The sequence below is a fragment of the Apis mellifera genome, linkage group LG13 (assembly GCF_003254395.2).
Source record: "Apis mellifera strain DH4 linkage group LG13, Amel_HAv3.1, whole genome shotgun sequence".
In the NCBI taxonomy this organism is placed as follows: Eukaryota; Metazoa; Arthropoda; class Insecta; order Hymenoptera; family Apidae; genus Apis; species Apis mellifera.
This window is the reverse complement of record NC_037650.1, coordinates 702,371-721,780: the sequence shown is the minus strand read 5'-3', so window position 1 is coordinate 721,780 and position 19,410 is coordinate 702,371. Positions and strand designations below refer to the sequence as shown.

Sequence of the window (19,410 nt, the reverse complement as noted above, 5' to 3'; positions counted from 1 at the left end):
ATATGAAGATAAAATTTTTTATTAGGAACGAAATGAATAAAAAATATATAGTTTTATTTAAAAAAATAAATTTAATCTTCATATATATCTACTTATTTATTATACTTTTCATTAAAATGATTAATTATAAATAAATTAATAATTAAATATTTTATATTATATGTTATATTAAATATTATATTAATATATATACTTAATGATGATAAAACTTAATAACTTACATATAATTTTCAAATTATTAAATACTTTATAATATAAAATATGAAACAAATATTTTATATTTTTATATACATATGCTAGAATTTTTTTATTTTATTTATATTATATATATTTATTTTATATATTATATATTTTTATGAAAAAATTAGTTTTTTTTAGTGTTTTTAAAAAAAATAATATTTTTTTAAAAATCTATATCTCTATATATAGTCTTTATAGTCTACATCTATATGTTAATATTTGCAGTTTATTATTATTGCTAATAATAATAAACTGTTTTATTATTAAAATATCATTTATTATTAACAGTTAAATATCAAATATTTTTTTAATTTAATCTTTTTGAGATAAAAATTGTAATATAATATACGAATAATTTTTTTCTTTTATTTATTTATTTTATTGAATGTGATTATATATTCGATTGATAATTTCTAATTTTTCTTATCTAAAATTTCTAAAACCTAATATATTAGAATTTATTAAAAAAGACGCATTAACACAAAACGAAACACAAAAAGATTTATATACACATAATATCTATTTAATAATTATAAGATTATTATAGTTTTTATTATGAAATCGCATGAATTTTCATTCGAGACCTTTTAATGTTTTTTGAACTCGTGTTTTAAAATTTACGTGGTTTTCCGTTAGATTCATCTGCCATCTATGTGTTCATATACAAATAACTTATGTCAGAAATTATTTATCAACAGTTAACACTGCAATTTTTATATATTTTTGCGTATATTCTATTATTTTTTATTTTGAAACTTTAAATATTTTTTTTTATAATAACATATTTGTGAAATTCGTTTGCAAAAAAAATTGTTTTGATTTGATTTTTTTCTTTTGTGGCAATTTTATTATCAATTTTTTATTGCATTTATTTACTATTTATATATATATATATATATATATATATTTATCAATTTTTATTTGCTGTTGTTTTTCTTAAATATCCAGTATTTTTTATACACAAAATTATAAGAATCACTTTTGTAGTAATTGTTATACCAAATAGAATTTGGTACATTTGGTGTATATATATAATGTAACATAAATTTTACTGTTAATATCTTGAATGAATGTTTATAATATTATTTTTTTTAAATATTCAATATTTAAAATATATATGTTTTCAGTGTTCAATAATTTTGTAAGATAATATATTGCAATTGATAAATACAATTTTTAAAACATTAATGAGTTCAAAAATATTAAATAGTTAACAATTATTTTATATGACGATTAATTTTTGAATTTCTAGATATTTTTTCATGTAAATAATAATTAATTATCATTTTCATGTAAATAATAATAATTAATTATTAGCAAGTTTTGGATTTCTTTTTTTTTCAAATGTTATATGAAAGTAATCTAAAATATATATATATATATATATATATATATATATATATATATATATATACACTTTAGATTTGATAATATACTAGATAAAAGTTTATTATTCATTTTATAATACTTTTATCTTATAGTATTATATAACTTCAATTACTAACCTTATTTTGTAACAAATTATGAGACATTTGTCTCTTCGAACATTAAGTATATTTGTTTTTTTTTTATATGCAAGAATTAAAATTATATTTTAATAATATGTATACTAAATATATGTAAACTCGTAATATCGAAAATTGTGGTCAACAATATAGAAATTATTAGATTATAAAAAAGTATATATTTCAATAATATTTTCTAATAGAATTTATGATTGTCATATTGTTCATTAAATAAATCTTTTGTATCAATTTGTTGTACATAATGATTTTCTTTAATATTTATTCTTTTGTGTTTTGTGTTATGCTTAATGTAAGTTGCAAATGTCAAATACGAATTATTATTTTATATAAACATTTTATTTAAAATAAAATCAGATTGGATTTTACATTTATTCTAAAACTATAAAATGAAATATTTTTTTAAATGCATCAATTATTTGATGGAAATATTCAAATATGCGTATCTATTATATATTTTGTATTATTTTGTTAAAATTATTTTAAAATTAAATAAAAATATAACTAAAAACTGTATCAAAATTTGTAATTTATTATTATTATATTTTCCAATTTCTTAATATTCTCCTTAATAAATACATAAAATTGTTTCTTATTTCAGAAAAAGTTAGCTATTTTATCAAACAATGATAAGTTTACGTTAATTGGCAATTTTTAAGAACAAAAAATATTGAAACATTTCTACTGAGCTATATATAGAATGAATATGAAATTCATTAGTGTAAAATTATTTCTTTATTATATGTTTATAGCAACATATCCTTCAGATATATAATAAAGAATGATATATAAGTTCTTTTTTATATGAACCTTGAAAATATATTTAAATATTTAAATGATATCAGAACGAATTGACAGAAATACATTGACAAAAATACATAATATTGCGTGAAAGTCTATATTCATTATAATATTAATAATATTATTATTATTATAATTTTTGTGCATTGTTGTTTTTTATAAATAAATAATTTATATAATATAATTTATTATATAATAATAATTATAATATATTATATAATAATAATTTATATAATTTACTACAAAATATGGATTCAATTATCATAGTTTTGATATAATGTTTTTCATTTTCCATAATAATCTATTTCATTTTCATCCAGTGAATGTTTTTAAAGATAGATAAGTTATCATTAATTACTATTAAAAAAATTATTAATAATTTTAAATAATAAAAGCATATCGATATAAAAATAAAATTATTTTTATACATCTAAAATCGAATGATCATTATAATTCTTTAATATATAGTATTAACAAGTCTTAATGATTAAAAATCTTTTTATATTAAAATAGAATTTAGCAATTTACGTTTTATATGCCAAATCCAGTCATTATAATCTGCAAATTGCATTTATGATCCAAGAATCGAATTCATTAATCTAATGATTAAAACAAAATTATACTATATGTCAATCTTACCAAACGAGAGTTTAAATTTTCAATATATGACGTCACTATTTTCAAAAATCATTAGGTAAAAAAAACTCTTTATTTATATATAAAATTGCAAAGACTTTCAGAATTAAAATAATATATATATATATATGAAAAGAATTTCTATATTATAAAATCCATTTAATCATGTAATTGAAGAATTTTCAATATTGATAATTTTGATTATTAATTTATTACAATGAAGTAAAATTTTCATGAAATATAGTTTTCAAAATTACTTTTTTCTCACTAAAAATTGCGAATCTTGATTATCACACATCAAGTCTATAAGAATTAAAAACAGCACATAATTAAAAATTCATTTTGCACCAAATACTTGAAATATTATTAACTTGAAAGAAAACCAGCAAAGAAAATAAAAAAAAATTAATGATAAAAACACAAATTTTGAGCAATATGTTATATTTGTATAGTTCATAAATAATCTGAATAACAAATAAAATATTTTCATCATTATGAATTTAGTATTATAGTAAATATATTGTATACATTTATTATTTATTATTCATCTTAATTTTCTTCTAATATAATTAAAAAATATATATAATTCCATTTTAAAAAATAAAATAATTTTTGTTTCATTCTGAAAACAAATTCTTTTTGAAATTTTTATCGTTATTCATTTTACATTTAATATCGATAAATTTTTATTATAAATTTTTGTTACAAATATTTTTTATATATCAAACAAAATACCAAATAAAATTTCATATTTTTCTCATATTTTAAACTTAAAATAAATTTTAATTTCGAATTATTTATATTTCCATTATATTTCCCTAATAATATAAATATACTTCATATTTAATAATTATAAGATAATAAATATTATTTAATAATTAATATTATTTAATAATTAATAAATTTATCTTCTTACTTTTTTATTATAATTTATTATTTTAATTTATTATTTTTGATTAATTTTTTCGTCCTACTTTACTGCATGATGTACTGAGTAAATATAAAAAGTATTCAGTCGGAAGTTTCGAAGATAATTGCTGTGTATATGTATTCAATAAATTATGCGTTTCTTCTTCGTAATCCATATAGATATTTGATATGCCAATCTCTTCATAAATTTCTTTCACACGTTTTATTTTTTCTTCATCAGCTATTCCATAACATTCCTATGATATTAATATTATTAATAATTTATCCCATTTAAAAGAATAGAAGAAAATAAATGTGAAATATTATTAATGATAAGTTTACTTTCAAAATTTTCTTTTGTTCAGCTGTAGCTCGTTGCAAAGCAACCACAATGAGCCATGTACATTTTCCTTCTTGTATGTCAGTTCCACTTTTTCCTATGACTTCGCGCTTAGCATAACAATCTAAATAATCATCTCGTACTTGGAAAAGATGTCCTATTTTTAGCAGAATTTTTTCTGCTTGCTTATATATTTCAGGATCAGTTATCCCAGCCTATAAATGATATTATAATTAAAATTGTAATAATGTATATAAAAAATAAAAAAAAAATCTATACTTTTTTTAAATACAATTATAATAATACAATTATAAAAATTAATAAAATCAAATAGTAATAGCAATTAAATATACTTACGAAACGCATAGCGAGAACGAATGGAAGTACAAATGAATAATAAGATGTTTTATGTTTTACTATAGTATTGTATCGGTCCATAGAAAAAAGATCAAGATTCGATTTTTTTCCCCAATCAGTCGAAATCAATACATCTAGACATTCACCTTGCACTGTTTTTTTATGATACTACAAATAATATAAATATTTGATAAATCGTGTTTTAATAATTATATTATTTTAAAATGTAAATTTATATAGAAAAAAATATATGCATACATTGCATGAATAAAATTCAAAATTGTTGTACACAATTTTAAATAAATTGGATTATTTGTTTTGTATTATATTATATTACCTTTTTATTTATTATTAAAATTTTTGACTAAAAAATTTTTAGAATTAATAAAATATCTATAATATTTTTAAAAAAATTAAATTAAATAAAATTAATAACAATTTTTAACGTTTTTAATTTAGCAAAAAATATATTATTTATATTATTAAAATATATTATAAAATATATTATTTAATATTATTTAATATATATTACTTAATTAATTAATATTATACTTTATGAAAAATATACAATTTTTTTAATTTTTATAAAAGTGTACAAAAAATAATATTATATACAATATACAAAAAATAATTTATAAATACGAAAGTCAACTGAAAAGCTTGCTTATATATCGAAAATAAAAAAAAATATTTAAGAAAATCAAAATAGAAATGAAATATATTAAATTAATGAATGTAATTATATTAAATGAATGCAATTATATATTATTAATAAATATAATTCATTAACTTTAGAATTAATTTTTTAATATAATTCGTATGAGAATATAAATTTTCCTAACATATAACATATTTCTTTAACATCTAACATTATTAAAATATTTCTATTATCGATTTTGAATCCAAAATTTCATCTACTTCACTTCATTGTCCATAATGAAATGAACATCTTTATAGAATATTTTTATAAAAAATCTTTTTAAAAATCTTTTTCAAAGAAACTGGAATAAAATGCTAGAATTAATATTACATCTATTGTAAAATGCTAACTATTTTACATTTAAACAAAAAAAATAGTTATATTTTGATGTCATCATATTGTCATTATAATATTCTTTATTATTATTATATATATACAAGTATGCACTTTTTAGACGAATTTCATATATCATAAAATTATCTAATTTTTTTTTAATACACAGAAATTTATATAAAGAAATTATTATTATTATTACTTTTTTAAAAATTAAAAATGTAAAAAATAAGGATTTTGTTTTTATTATGAAAAATTAATTTATTAATATAATAATTATTTATTTTAGTATTATTTATAAATATTATTATAAATATAAAAATCTATTACTTACTTTCGAAAATAAATTTAAAATATCTATATAACAATCTTTCGATTTAAAATATTTTTTAAAAAGATCGTATATACATGTTTCTATAAGTAAAACATCATTAACTGCAGATAATCCAATTTTTACATGCCAAGTTGGTTGATTTCGTCGCATGTCTGTATGATCTATAATATCATCCATCACTATGTAAACTGCTTGCAACTGTAATAATATATATAAACAATTTTTTAAATTAATAAGTTACAAAAGAAATAATTTGAATTTAAATTAATAAAATAATAAAAAGTTATATAAGAAATTTTTTTTCATTGTAAATAAATATATATGAATATTAGTAAAAAATTTTAAATTGTAAATAAAATAATATAAAGTAAAAGAGAGAAATAGAATAAAATTACTAACTATTTCCATACACCAAGCTAGAATACGAGCCGAATGAATATTTTCTTCTGTTAGTTGATCTTGAGATGCCAACAATTTATATGCAACAATAAGTGATATTGATCTTCGTCTTCCCCCTTTCGGAACATTATATTCCAATACCTAAAAGTTAAATAAAAAAAAATATTGTTTTATTTATTCAATATATTATTTTGTTAATTTTTAATTTTCAAATTTTTGTAATATATTTATATTTATATATATATATATATATATATATATATATATATATAAATATTATAGTAGACTAAAAGTGATATGACTTTAAAATATAATTATGTAGAAATTATTATGGTAATAATAAAAATTTTTACACAAAATTACTTATTTATCTGACATTACTTAATTACAATATTTTTGCTTTCATGTCAAGTAATATCGAAGTTGTTAATAAAAAATGGATAATATTTCTAATTTAATCCGAGTCAGTTTTAACATAATTTTAACATTAAAAAATTAAAGTGTTTATTGAATCAAATTATTGATTGGCAACTAAGTAATTGTGGATTTTTTTTAGAAAATCAAAGACAATTTTTTCATGGAACTAAATAATTTTATTCTGTAATGTGTTGCCCATTTTGATAAATGACCTTTTGCCATCTTTCAGGCAGCATCATAATCCCACGTTCATAAAACTTCTGGTTTTTATTAGCAAAAAACTGAATCAGATATAATTTGATATCATCATCATTATTGAAATTTTTACCATTCAAGGAGTTTTGTAAAGATCGAAACAAAAAGTAATCAGATGATGCAAGGTCAGGACTATATGGTGGATGTGACAAAACATCCCAACCAAGCTCCAATAATTTTTGTCGAGTGACCAAAGATGTGTGTGGCCTTGAATTGTCATGATGGAATACAACACCTTTTCAATTTGTCAATTCGGGCCGCTTTTCTTCAACTGCATTGTTTAATTTCGTTAGTTGTTCAATGTAGATAACAGAATTGATCGTTTGGTTGGGTGGTAAGAGTTCAAAATAGACAATTCCTTTGTAATCCCATCAAACTGATAACAAAACCTTCTTTTGATGAATACCAGCTTTTGATGTTGTTTGAGTTGGTTCACGTGGCCTGCTCCATGATCTTTTTCACTTGATATTGTTGTAAACAACCCATTTTTCATCGCCAGTTATCAATCGTTTTAAAAATGGATCATTTTCATTACGTTTCTTTAGCAAATCGCAGCTGTTAATGCGTTGTGTTAAATGCTTTTCTTTCAATCGTGAGGAACCCATGTATCGAGTTTTTGAACATAGCCAAGTTATTTTAAGTAGTTTTCAATGCATGTATGTGATACATGAAGCTTCTTTGCAATCTCACGAGTTGTACTGTGACGATCCGAATCGATTATTGCTTTGATTAGGTCGTCATCAACTTCAATTGGACGACCAAAGCGTTTTTCGTCTTTGAGCGAAAAATCACCAGAACGAAATTTGTCAAACCAATTTTGACACTGCCGTTCTTTTAAGGCTTCGTCGCCATAAACAGCACATAACTTTTTGTGAGCTTGCGATGCGTTTTTCCCTTTGCGAAAATAAAAAAGCAAAATATGACGATAATGTTCCTTTTGATTTTCCATTTTTCAATGAACGCCAAACGAAAACTACGCAACCGATCAAAAAACTTTTTTTACTGATTGACAACTGAATTGCCAACTATCAAATAATAAAATGTGTTTTACATTTGGACTACGCCAGCAAACCTAAAAATTCAAGCCTGAAGCCATCTATGAGTGAAATCCGCAATTACTTAGTTGCCAACCCAATATAACAATAAATGAAATTAAACAAAAATAATCAAGGTGGTAATTTTAAGTGGATCACATTGTATATACAGGATATCCAATGAATAATAGTATAACTATTATAAAAGTGATTTTAAATGAAAATATAAAAAATATTACTCGTAAAAGTTTATTAAAAAATTTTCAAATTTGATTTTCTCGAGAACGAAGTTATAGATAAAAAAATTTTATTCTATTATTTTTCTTATTTTGTCATAAGAAATCACTCTGTGCGCCATTTATATATTATTCAATTAAATCTTATATAATTATAGTTATAAAAAAAATAAAAATCCAGACTACATCAAAATTCATAAGGTCTCTATTCTTTTATACTATACTCATGGTTGAATTTTAAATGATTGAGCACATCTTATTCTGAATAATGTATTCATTCTTATAAGCTTATTTACGTGATATATTTATTATATGTTTTGATATTTTAGAAATGTAAATTTTTCCAAACGTATATTATTATTACGTATATTATATGTATATTATTACGGATCATGTATATTATGTATTGTTATGTATAAACTATTTATTTAATGTCTATCAATAATGACAAGTTCTTTTTTAACTTCTTTAAAGTAAAAAATGAATTTTTTTTGCTTGCTTCACGATCTCTGTGTTCTTATGAATTGCAATTTTATATAATAAGATTTTTTATATATTTTTTTTTTATACATTTGTATTTATTCATTATTTTGTGATATATCAAAGTGTATTATAAACAAAAAAAAAATGAAATTGAAAAATTAAAAACAAAAAGCATTATAAAAAAAGATGTAATATATTACTTTTTATGCTTTTAATGAAATAATAATTTATAATTATTTATAATTTATGTTCAAGAGTTAAGTTTAAAATTGATAAAATTTCATTTTCATATTTTACACATATAAAATGATTCACATAATGAAAAATTATATTATCTGATGATATGAAAATTAAAAAAAAAAAAAATAGATACCTTTGCTGTCCATTCGTTAACATCTTGTAATTCTTGATTATTATTTTCTGTCAATTCACGAACAATATCTGGCCAAAGAGTCATTAATTTATGACTTTCATTTTTGACCAATGAATCAGTATGTTGTAAATCATTTGATCTAAAGCAAAAAAATATTAATAACATTTTGTTCATTTTTAGATTTCACTTTTTTAATAATGATTAATTGTTTAATTCCGTCGTTAATCTCGCGAAATAACATAATTTACTTTTAAACGAAAAACTTATTACTACGAGTAATAAAATTCTAAAAGCTTCGATAGATTCGAAATATCTGATGATTTTTAAAATGACACAAAGAAGTATTACTTTGTTCTAATAAATTTTAAATATATTTTAATTTTTATCTCTAATTAAAAATATTTTTTGCTTATTTCAGTAATGTTTTTACATTATATATGTTAATGTTGTTAATTTTCTTACATATTTTGTATCTTTTAAATAATTTTAGAAAAAACAAAGAATAAACATATCTCTCATATATTTAAATTATGAGATTACATGACTTTCAAACAACATTTACACCATATAAAAATAAATTTTCTATTTGAAATAAAATTTTAGAGATATTTAATATATACTATATTATTATAATATACTATATTATACTATATTATTAAATATAATAATTAAATAATATAATATTAAAGTTTTATCAAAATAAAATTTTTATATGGCAATTTTTATTTTGAAAAATTTTTTTTCAAGTTTTCTATATATAATTATAATATATGTATTCACAAAATAATCAATAGATGAATAAAAATCTTTCTTTATAAAAAAATATTTCTATCAATAATCTACGAATATAATGATAGAACACAAAAATGTTTCAATATTCTAAAATATAGATTTCCATTTTTATCTTCTATAAATATGTATTGTACAACAAAATTAAAAAATATAACAAGTTATTTGCCAATCGCGAATGTTTCAAAACTATGTACCTGTTATATGATAAGGTTTCAAAATCAGCTAAAAAATTCATCCCTACATTTATCAATTTCAAATCAACAATTCAATTTTCATGTATATAACTTGCAGAAGAAAAGAGCTTGTCATTCTATTATTCTTTATGTCTCTTACTCTTATAAAATAACCTTCTGTCAATAGTATATTCGTATTCAATATTTCAAACATTATTTGTATTTGAAATATTTTTTGATTTATTCAAAAACGAAATCTCAAACAAATACAATTTATTTATTTATTTATTTTTTTTTATATATATAGCATCATCTTTTGCTGACTAATATCATAATGTTTTCGTAAATATATATATTAATATTTTGTATAAGTATCAAATATAATAACGAAAATTTCATTTAAAAAAAATTCTATAAGAATAAAACAAAATTCTAGATTAATAAATTAATTTAATAATTTAGAAATTTTAGATTAAAATACAAAAAAAATAAAAAATAATGGAATTAGTGTACATATAGAAAACGTAGATATATATATAAACGAAAAGAATCGGAAAAAAAAATTAACTTTCAATGAATTTATAAAATTTTAAAAATGGCGGAACAAAATAATATTTATTAATAAAAAAATTAAATTCAATTTTTTTTTATTCAACGGAAAAAAATTGTGAAATATGTATATAAAACAAAATAAAATTTCAAATTAAAATATAATAATGAAAGCTGAATATTGTAAAAATTATGGTTAAAATTTATTAATAGCATTCCCATAAAATATAAATATATAAATATTTTAAAATAAAATTTAATTAAAAGCAAAAAATAAAATAGTTTTAGTAAAAATAAAAAAAATGATCCAAAACACAAATCATCATTAACCATTATAAAAAAAAATTAATTATTATATTATAATTCCATATAAAATTATCCCTTTTTTCTTTTTTTTTAGATTTAAATTTGATTACGATTTTATATTTTATATTTTATTTGCGTCAATTAATTCACAATATCTATTACATTTATAAAAACAAAAAGAGTTAAAATAATTTATCAGAAAAATAAGGATGCACTACATAAAATGATTTAATATTTAATATTTTATATTTTTATAATATATATATATATTTTAAAAAAATATTAAATATTTAAAAGAAAAAAATTATTAAACGAAGAAATATTCAATCAAGATATTAATATTTCAATAATATTAAAAAATATATTATTTTTTTATATATAATTAATGTATAATAGATCGAGAAAAATAATAAAAGGGCAAATAATAATAATAATAATAATAAATTGAATATTTCAAAAACATATATATAGACATATAATAGACAAATTTTAAATATATGAAAAATAATATTTAAAATATACTCATCTTTATCAAATAATATAGATAACAGATATGTATAGTAAACAAAATAATTTTTTGATATCTTAAAGTAACTATTTTTTATTGATTTAAAATTGTAATATAAATAATTTTGCAAATAGTTTTTTTTTCTATTTTTTAATCTTTTAATATTAAATATCGTTATTTTAAATTTATCTATTATAACATTTATTTTTTATTACTTAATAATTTTAAACTCATTATTTCATCATCATTATTATAATCTCATTAAAACGTTGTAAAAATGTTAATAAAAATTTAAGTTTAATCAAAGATGATTTAAGTTAAATAATAAATTTAAGTTAAATCAAAGATAATTATAATATAATTAAATAGACGAACTCATAATGATTTCATAATGACTTATGGGGAAAAAATGAATATAATGATTTATAATTAAGAAAAAATATAATGGATAAAAAATATTATTGTATTGTTTGCTTATTATCAAATATAAAAGTTAATGCAGTGCATTGAACATAAGTTTAAACTTTTAATTCTTAATTTAATAAAAAATTTTATAATTATTTTTAGCTTTTTTATATATAAATAAGATTATTTTTATTTAATTTCATTAATTATTATAATTAGATTCAATAAATACTTCAATTTTTTAACATTAAAATTCAATTAAAATCGATCTAAAATCATATTGTAACATTTTCTTCACTTATCAATTTTTATTAATAACTTGGATATTATTTGAAATAAAATGAAATTTTTATAATTTAATAATATCAGATAAATAATATTTTTATATAAGAATTTTTTAATAATTCCTGCATATACATATTTATAATAATCGTATTCCAAAGTTAAAATGTTACTATCAATCCCAATCTATTCTATTATCTATTTTATATCTAAAATAATTTTTTTAATATTCGAATATTTATATTTTTTTTTTTATAAAATTCGTTAATAAAATTTTTAAAAAATTTATTAACATTTAACACTTTTACTGTTATATTATACATATATATTAAAATTTTCAAGGTGCTAGACTTTAAAAGTGTTTGCATATATATTGTATAAATTACTACAATTATACAAATTGATAATTTATATAGTATATTATAATTTTTATAATATAAAAAATAGAAGTTTATATGTAAACACAAATACATAAGAAAATACAAAAACTACAAGTCATGATTTATCTAAAAATGTTTTAAGTAAATTACATATTTTTAAAAAGTTTAATTTATTTGAATTTTTCATCATAAATACGATAAAACCTTATATAATAATACAAAACAATACGTACTTTGAACTCATTTCTTTTCACAAGTAAGATTCACAAGAAAGATTTCTTGAGATTAAAATAATGTAGAATATTGTAGAATATTGTAGAATATCGTGACTGGTTTATATTACACTATTTTTTTTTTCAGTAGATCTCTTGAGACTAATCCAAAAGTAATATAGAATACTGTAGAATACTATGAATAGTTTATATTCCACTGAATGTATAAATATATACTTATATACATAAGTAAATACAGTTCATGAAAGAAAATACTGATTGGTTGATGACCCAATATATTTATAAAAACAGACAAGCTTATTGTCAAAATGTTATCCACAGATAAAATCTTATATATTGAGCAAAAGCGGGAGGATACTTCCTTTTCTTTTGTCCATTCCGAGATTTTTTCCAGTCAATATTTAAATTTTAATATATTTATAAAACATCTCTGAAGAGATATAAAAATAAACATTTGTAATCAAATATTGTATAAAATGTATTTATATAACTCATAAATATGAAAAAATCTCTGTTTAACAGTTAAAAATTGTAAAATAATGTAGAATGTCAATAATCAAAGATTTTAAAATGATATAGCATTGTTATTGGAACTAGCGAAAAATTTCAAAATTTTCAATAACTTATTAATAAAGCCATAACAAAAATTTTAGCAAAGGAAAATGTTGTTTGAAATTACTTTAGAAATTTTCAATTAAGTATATTTTCATATTTTTGAATACTCTATCACATATTATAAAATGTAGATTTCCTACATTCTCATACATCAACATACATTTTCATAAAAATCTAATCTAAAATTATTTTTGAATAAATTAGAGAAGAACTTGAATTGGGTTAAATTTTTATGAGATGGAAATAATATTCGTTTATATTTTCATTTATAATATATATAATTGGGATTATTTTTTTTAAAATTAAATATTATTGTTAATAATAAGTAATTTAATAAAAAAAAGACATTCAAAAAAATTTTTTATTTATTTTCTATAAAACAAAATATCTATCTATTATATGTTTTAAAAAAAATTGTTCATGATGATGAACTCGACAACATATTTCAAGTTCATTAAAATCTTATAAAGTGATTCAATTATTCTGTATATTGTAAAATTAAATTATTCGTAATTTGGTAAATAAATTTCAACTCATATTTTTGTTTCTTTCAATGTATAGAATTGATCTCTATATGTTCTATGTATTCTGATTAAACATTACATTTGATTGATTAAAAATCTTTATCTTCTTCATGCAATCTTTATTGTAATCTTCATGCAATCTTAAATTGTTTTAAAACTTATAAATAGTTTCAATCTATTATTTTTATATATATACTTATAACTTTTATATAACTTTATATAATTTTATAAACTTTTTAGAATCGAAAAATTAATTAATGAATATATTAACTCTCAATATTATACAATTTTAAATAATTAATTAATGTTGTAATTTATAATTTATGAAATTATAATAATAGCAATATATAATATTTAGAAAATGGGCATTATATTTCATATAAATGCAAAAAAAAAGATAGATTATTATAATAATATTGTAATAATATTTATAAAAAAAAAAAATAATAAAATAAAAAAAATAATTGGAAAAATTTTAATTATAAATTTTAAATAATATTTAAAAAATAAAATGAATAATAAATATTAAATTTAAACTAAATAATAATATATTAATATAATAATATATTTTAGTTTAAAAATTGTCCTAAATTAAATAAATGATTAATAATGTAATATAAGTATAATAAACATAAATTGAATAAAAACAACAAAATTTAAGAAAATAGATAAATATTATTTTATTTAAAACTATTTCATTTAAAAATTTATAAGAAATAATATAATAGTTATATTAAAATAATAAATAATAATAAAGTTAATATATATATATATATATATATATATATCTGTGTACAACAAATATAATATTTACACATTAAATAAAATTAATTTATAATTTAAAAAATAGAGCATATAATATTTAAATATCATGATATCAGCTACGAAATATTACATGGCCAAATAAAATTTAAAACTAGTATTAGTATTTAAAATGTCAATATATATCTTTTTGCGAAAAGATTATGTCAAGATAAAATTATTTAAATAACAATGAAATTAAAAAAAAATACATTAATATAATTATATGTATAATTTGTATAATTTATATATATAATTTATGTATATTAGTTTTTCTAAAAAATTATACAAATTTCTATAAATATATGAAAGTTCTAAAGATATGATAAAAATATCATAAAAAAATAAAAAATATTTTTGTTTGATTATAAATGAAAAAATAAAATGATTAATTTACCGATTTTCTATAGATTATTGCAATTTTCTATTCAAGATAATTTGAAAATTATTATATGTATAAAAAATTATATGTATATAAATTACATGTATTATATATAAAAAATAAAACTTTATAAAAATATGTGATTTAAAGAAATATCAATTAATTTCAAAATATGAAAAATTAAAAAATAAGATAAAAAAGAAAAAAAGAAAAAAATCATGAATCTTAATTTGTTGTTTGAACCAAACAACAATTTTGATATCATTTTTCATATCATTAAATGTAATTAAGATATTAAGAAATATAAAATAAACAAAATGTAATAGCCAAAATATTCTATGTATAAATTATCAATAAAAATTTTTAAATTTTGAAAATCTTTATAAAATATTAATTTTTTTAAATATTATATCTTAATGCTTTTTCAAAATAAAAAAGTAATACAAAAAAATGAGAAATAATATGTTTAAAAAAAATATATAATTCTATTAAAAAAAAAACTGCATTTTCTGGATGCACTTATAAAAAACATGAAGTCATAAATGAATAGATTTACTCGTAACATCCAATTTTTTTTGTAAAGATCTTTTCAGGCCTTTAAGCTATAATAGAGATATGAATTTTACATAAGTTATTTTTTTTATTTATTTCTTTTGATTCTTAACATAGTATATTATAGTATTATACTTTTACTCAGTTATTTGTTATGTAAAAACATAACTTTTATAAGATATTTCTATATTATTTTTATATTTTTATTTATTTTTTTATATTTCATTATATAATATAAAATATTTTTATTTACTTATTAGATATACATTTACATTTATTACATGATTTTGCTAAAACAGAAATATTAAAGAATTAATATAATATAATTATAAAAATAATTATATAAATAATTAACTTGGATTCTTATCTTAAGATCTTTCTATTTATTCCAAATTAATATAAATGTATCTTAAAATAAAAAAAATTATAGAATATAAATTTCTAGAATGGTAAGAAAAATATAACAACAAAAATAAATAAATCTATTACAATAATTCTTCTTTAGATAGTACAAAACGATAATATATCATATATTTGGCTACAAATAATAATATAATGTAATGAAAATAAAAAAATTTTGTCAATATTATATGATAGTATTTCTTCATATTCATATATTAAGAATTTGTTATAAGATAATAACTTATATATTATATTTAAATCTAAAATATGAAAAATACTTTTGGATATAATTTTTTTTTATATACACAAAATTTTATTTTTAAATTTTTAAATTTTTTTTTATTTTTAAGTTTAAATTTTTTTCTTTTAATTTTATTTTTAAATATCATTGCTTAAACAATTTAAAAGAAAATTAACATAATTATTTTTAAATTTTAATAATCAGCAGGAAATTTCAAGAAAAAATATCATATTTATTAATAAAATAATTAGATTTTTCAGTATGCAAACATATATTTTTAAAATTGTAATAGATATAAAAAAAATGGAATGAAAATTAAATAGTTTTATAAATTATATAATTTTATAAAGTTAAAGTTAGGTTAAGTTAAAAAGTTAAATTAAAGTTTGTTCATTTTTCATAATGATATAATTCGATATAATTTATTGATATTAAAATATTTGTTATTGATAACAATCAAAAATTAAAAAAAATATTTAATATATTATATATTATATATTATATTTAATATATTTTCTTAGACATATATTGTTTGGATTTGTAAAAATAGCAAAATGTTATAATAATAATTGTAATTTTTAAATAAATACCAATAAAATGATGATTTAAATCTCATTTAATTTCACATAAATTATATATTTCACTTTGAAAATTTAAAACATGAAAGTAAAAAAATGATTAATTTTTGGCATGAAATAATCTACACAATATATTAGTATATTATTACTATAGTATATTATAGTATATTAAGTATATGTAGAAATTTTCAATATAATATTTATTACTATATAGATATCTAACATATTTAATATAATATCAATGCAATACATTGTTTTATATATCATATTTTGTATAATATATTTTTTATACAAATTAAATACAATAAATATAAAAAAATAATAAAAAAAGTTATTCTTTTTATATATATTATATATATCAAAAATTTTTAAAAAACTTTTAAAATTTAAATCAAAAATTTTTTTTTAGAAAAACAGAAAAATTATTACATTATTAGAAAAGATTATAATTAAAGACAAAAATTTTTACAATTTTCTTTAATATTTAATTAAGAATTTAGTGAAATTTAGTGAAATATTTGAAATGTATTTTAAATGTATATTACAACAAAAACTAAGAATATTTCTTATTTGCAAAAAATTCATTTTGTGATTAATTTTTTAAGTAATATTATTTTAATATTGTAATATTATTTTATACATGAAATATTTATAGAATGACGACTTCAAAAAATCTATCTTTTTAAAAAAAAAAAAAAAAAAGAAAGAAAAAAAGAAAAAGTAATATTTAAATTATTATATTTTTTCTATATAAGAAGTTATATTAAATGTTTGTAATTTTATATACAAATAATTTTCAAATAGTTTTCATTTCAAATTAAAAAATTTTTTTATAGATATGAGACGTTAAACATAATTATAATTTAGAATAACAACAATGATATAACAATAAAAATTATTATTGATATTGTTTTCTTAATCATATTACTCCAAAGAATTTAATTATTGTCCAAATATTTTATTGCATATAATATAAATAAAATATTATTTTATTTTCTTTCCAAAAATATTAAAATGATATAAATGATATGGAATTAAATAATATATGTATGTATATTTACTTAATATTATTTAACTTGAATGAAATTATGAAATAAAAATCAAAATTTATGTATATGAGTTATATAAAAAATTTAAACAATATAAATATCAGAATAATATTTAAATTATATATATATATTTTATATATATAAAATTAATATACTTAATAATATATATAATATTATACAATAATATTATTATATTAATATATATAACATAATTAATTATATTTAAGTATATTTAATTAACATTATTATTAACTTAACATTCAATATATTGATTAAATAACATGATAAAATATAATGCTATATTTAAATATTAATATTTTTTTGAGAGATAAAATTGAATAATATTTTATATTTACAATTTATATATATATATATATATATATATATATACATATAATAAAAAAAAAATTACAATATAAACATTTTTTACTTACTTATAATATTTTAAAGAAGATGTACTTATTTTATTACAAAAATATTGTATTCTTGATTTTTGGCATTTCCACAATAAAGAATTTTTTTTAATATTTATAGCAGTAAAAACTTTTTGTGAAATATTTCGTTCACATAACGGTATAATAATATACTTTGGCAAAATAAAAAACATTTTCACGTATATATATATATATATATGTGTGTGTGTATATATATATATATGAATGTTTTTATAACCTTAATTTATAAAATAATAAAATAGCAAAATCACTATGTAGTTTTTATAAGACTGTTCAAAAAGAAGTGAAAGTAAGTATTGGAATCTAAAATCACACAAAACACGTTACATAGTTACATAAGACTAAATTTATGCGAATATAAAGTATGTATTATATTTATATTAAAAAAAACTGTGATATTTATTTATTAATATTATAAATTATATAATTTTTTAAATAAATATAAGAAAAAATATTATATAAATTATTTTAATATTTTAATAATTATTTTAATAATAATTTAATAAATATAAATATTTGAAATAAAAAATCGTAAATATTTTCCATATGAATGTCAATATGTTCGCTGGAAAATACTTTACTTCATATATATAATATTTACTTAACAACATTAATATTAATAAAAAAAATATTTATTACAGAATTTTATATAATTTTCTTTTTTTTAAATAAAAAATTATTATTATTATTATATATAAATTATTAATATAAACTTGAGATATCTTGTATATACAAAACACAAGTCGTTCTTATAAAAAAAACAAGTAACTATGCACATTTTAGATTTAAATATTTTATATATTGTAATACAAG

At 16.9% G+C, this 19,410-nt stretch overlaps 1 protein-coding gene across 4 annotated transcripts; it reads right to left on the bottom strand.

Moving 5' to 3' along the window:
• Positions 1-4,067: 4,067 nt before the first annotated feature.
• Positions 4,068-18,935, bottom strand: LOC551189 (farnesyl pyrophosphate synthase). 4 transcript variants are annotated; one of them, XM_026444617.1, is made up of 7 exons: positions 18,577-18,935; positions 9,371-9,509; positions 6,573-6,713; positions 6,174-6,371; positions 4,807-4,974; positions 4,452-4,664; positions 4,068-4,366 (listed from the first exon to the last, which is right to left on the bottom strand). In XM_026444617.1, the coding sequence occupies exons 1-7, from the start codon at positions 18,747-18,749 to the stop codon at positions 4,157-4,159; spliced, it is 1,242 nt and encodes a 413-aa protein (XP_026300402.1). In that variant the 5' UTR covers positions 18,750-18,935; the 3' UTR covers positions 4,068-4,156. The 4 variants fall into 4 exon arrangements, with proteins under 4 accessions (XP_026300402.1, XP_026300403.1, XP_026300404.1 ...); XM_026444618.1 differs by lacking the exon at positions 18,577-18,935 and adding an exon at positions 17,106-17,124 and having other exon boundaries at positions 4,069-4,366; XM_623583.5 differs by lacking the exon at positions 18,577-18,935 and adding an exon at positions 12,999-13,145 and having other exon boundaries at positions 4,157-4,366.
• Between the last annotated feature and the right edge of the window lie 475 nt (positions 18,936-19,410).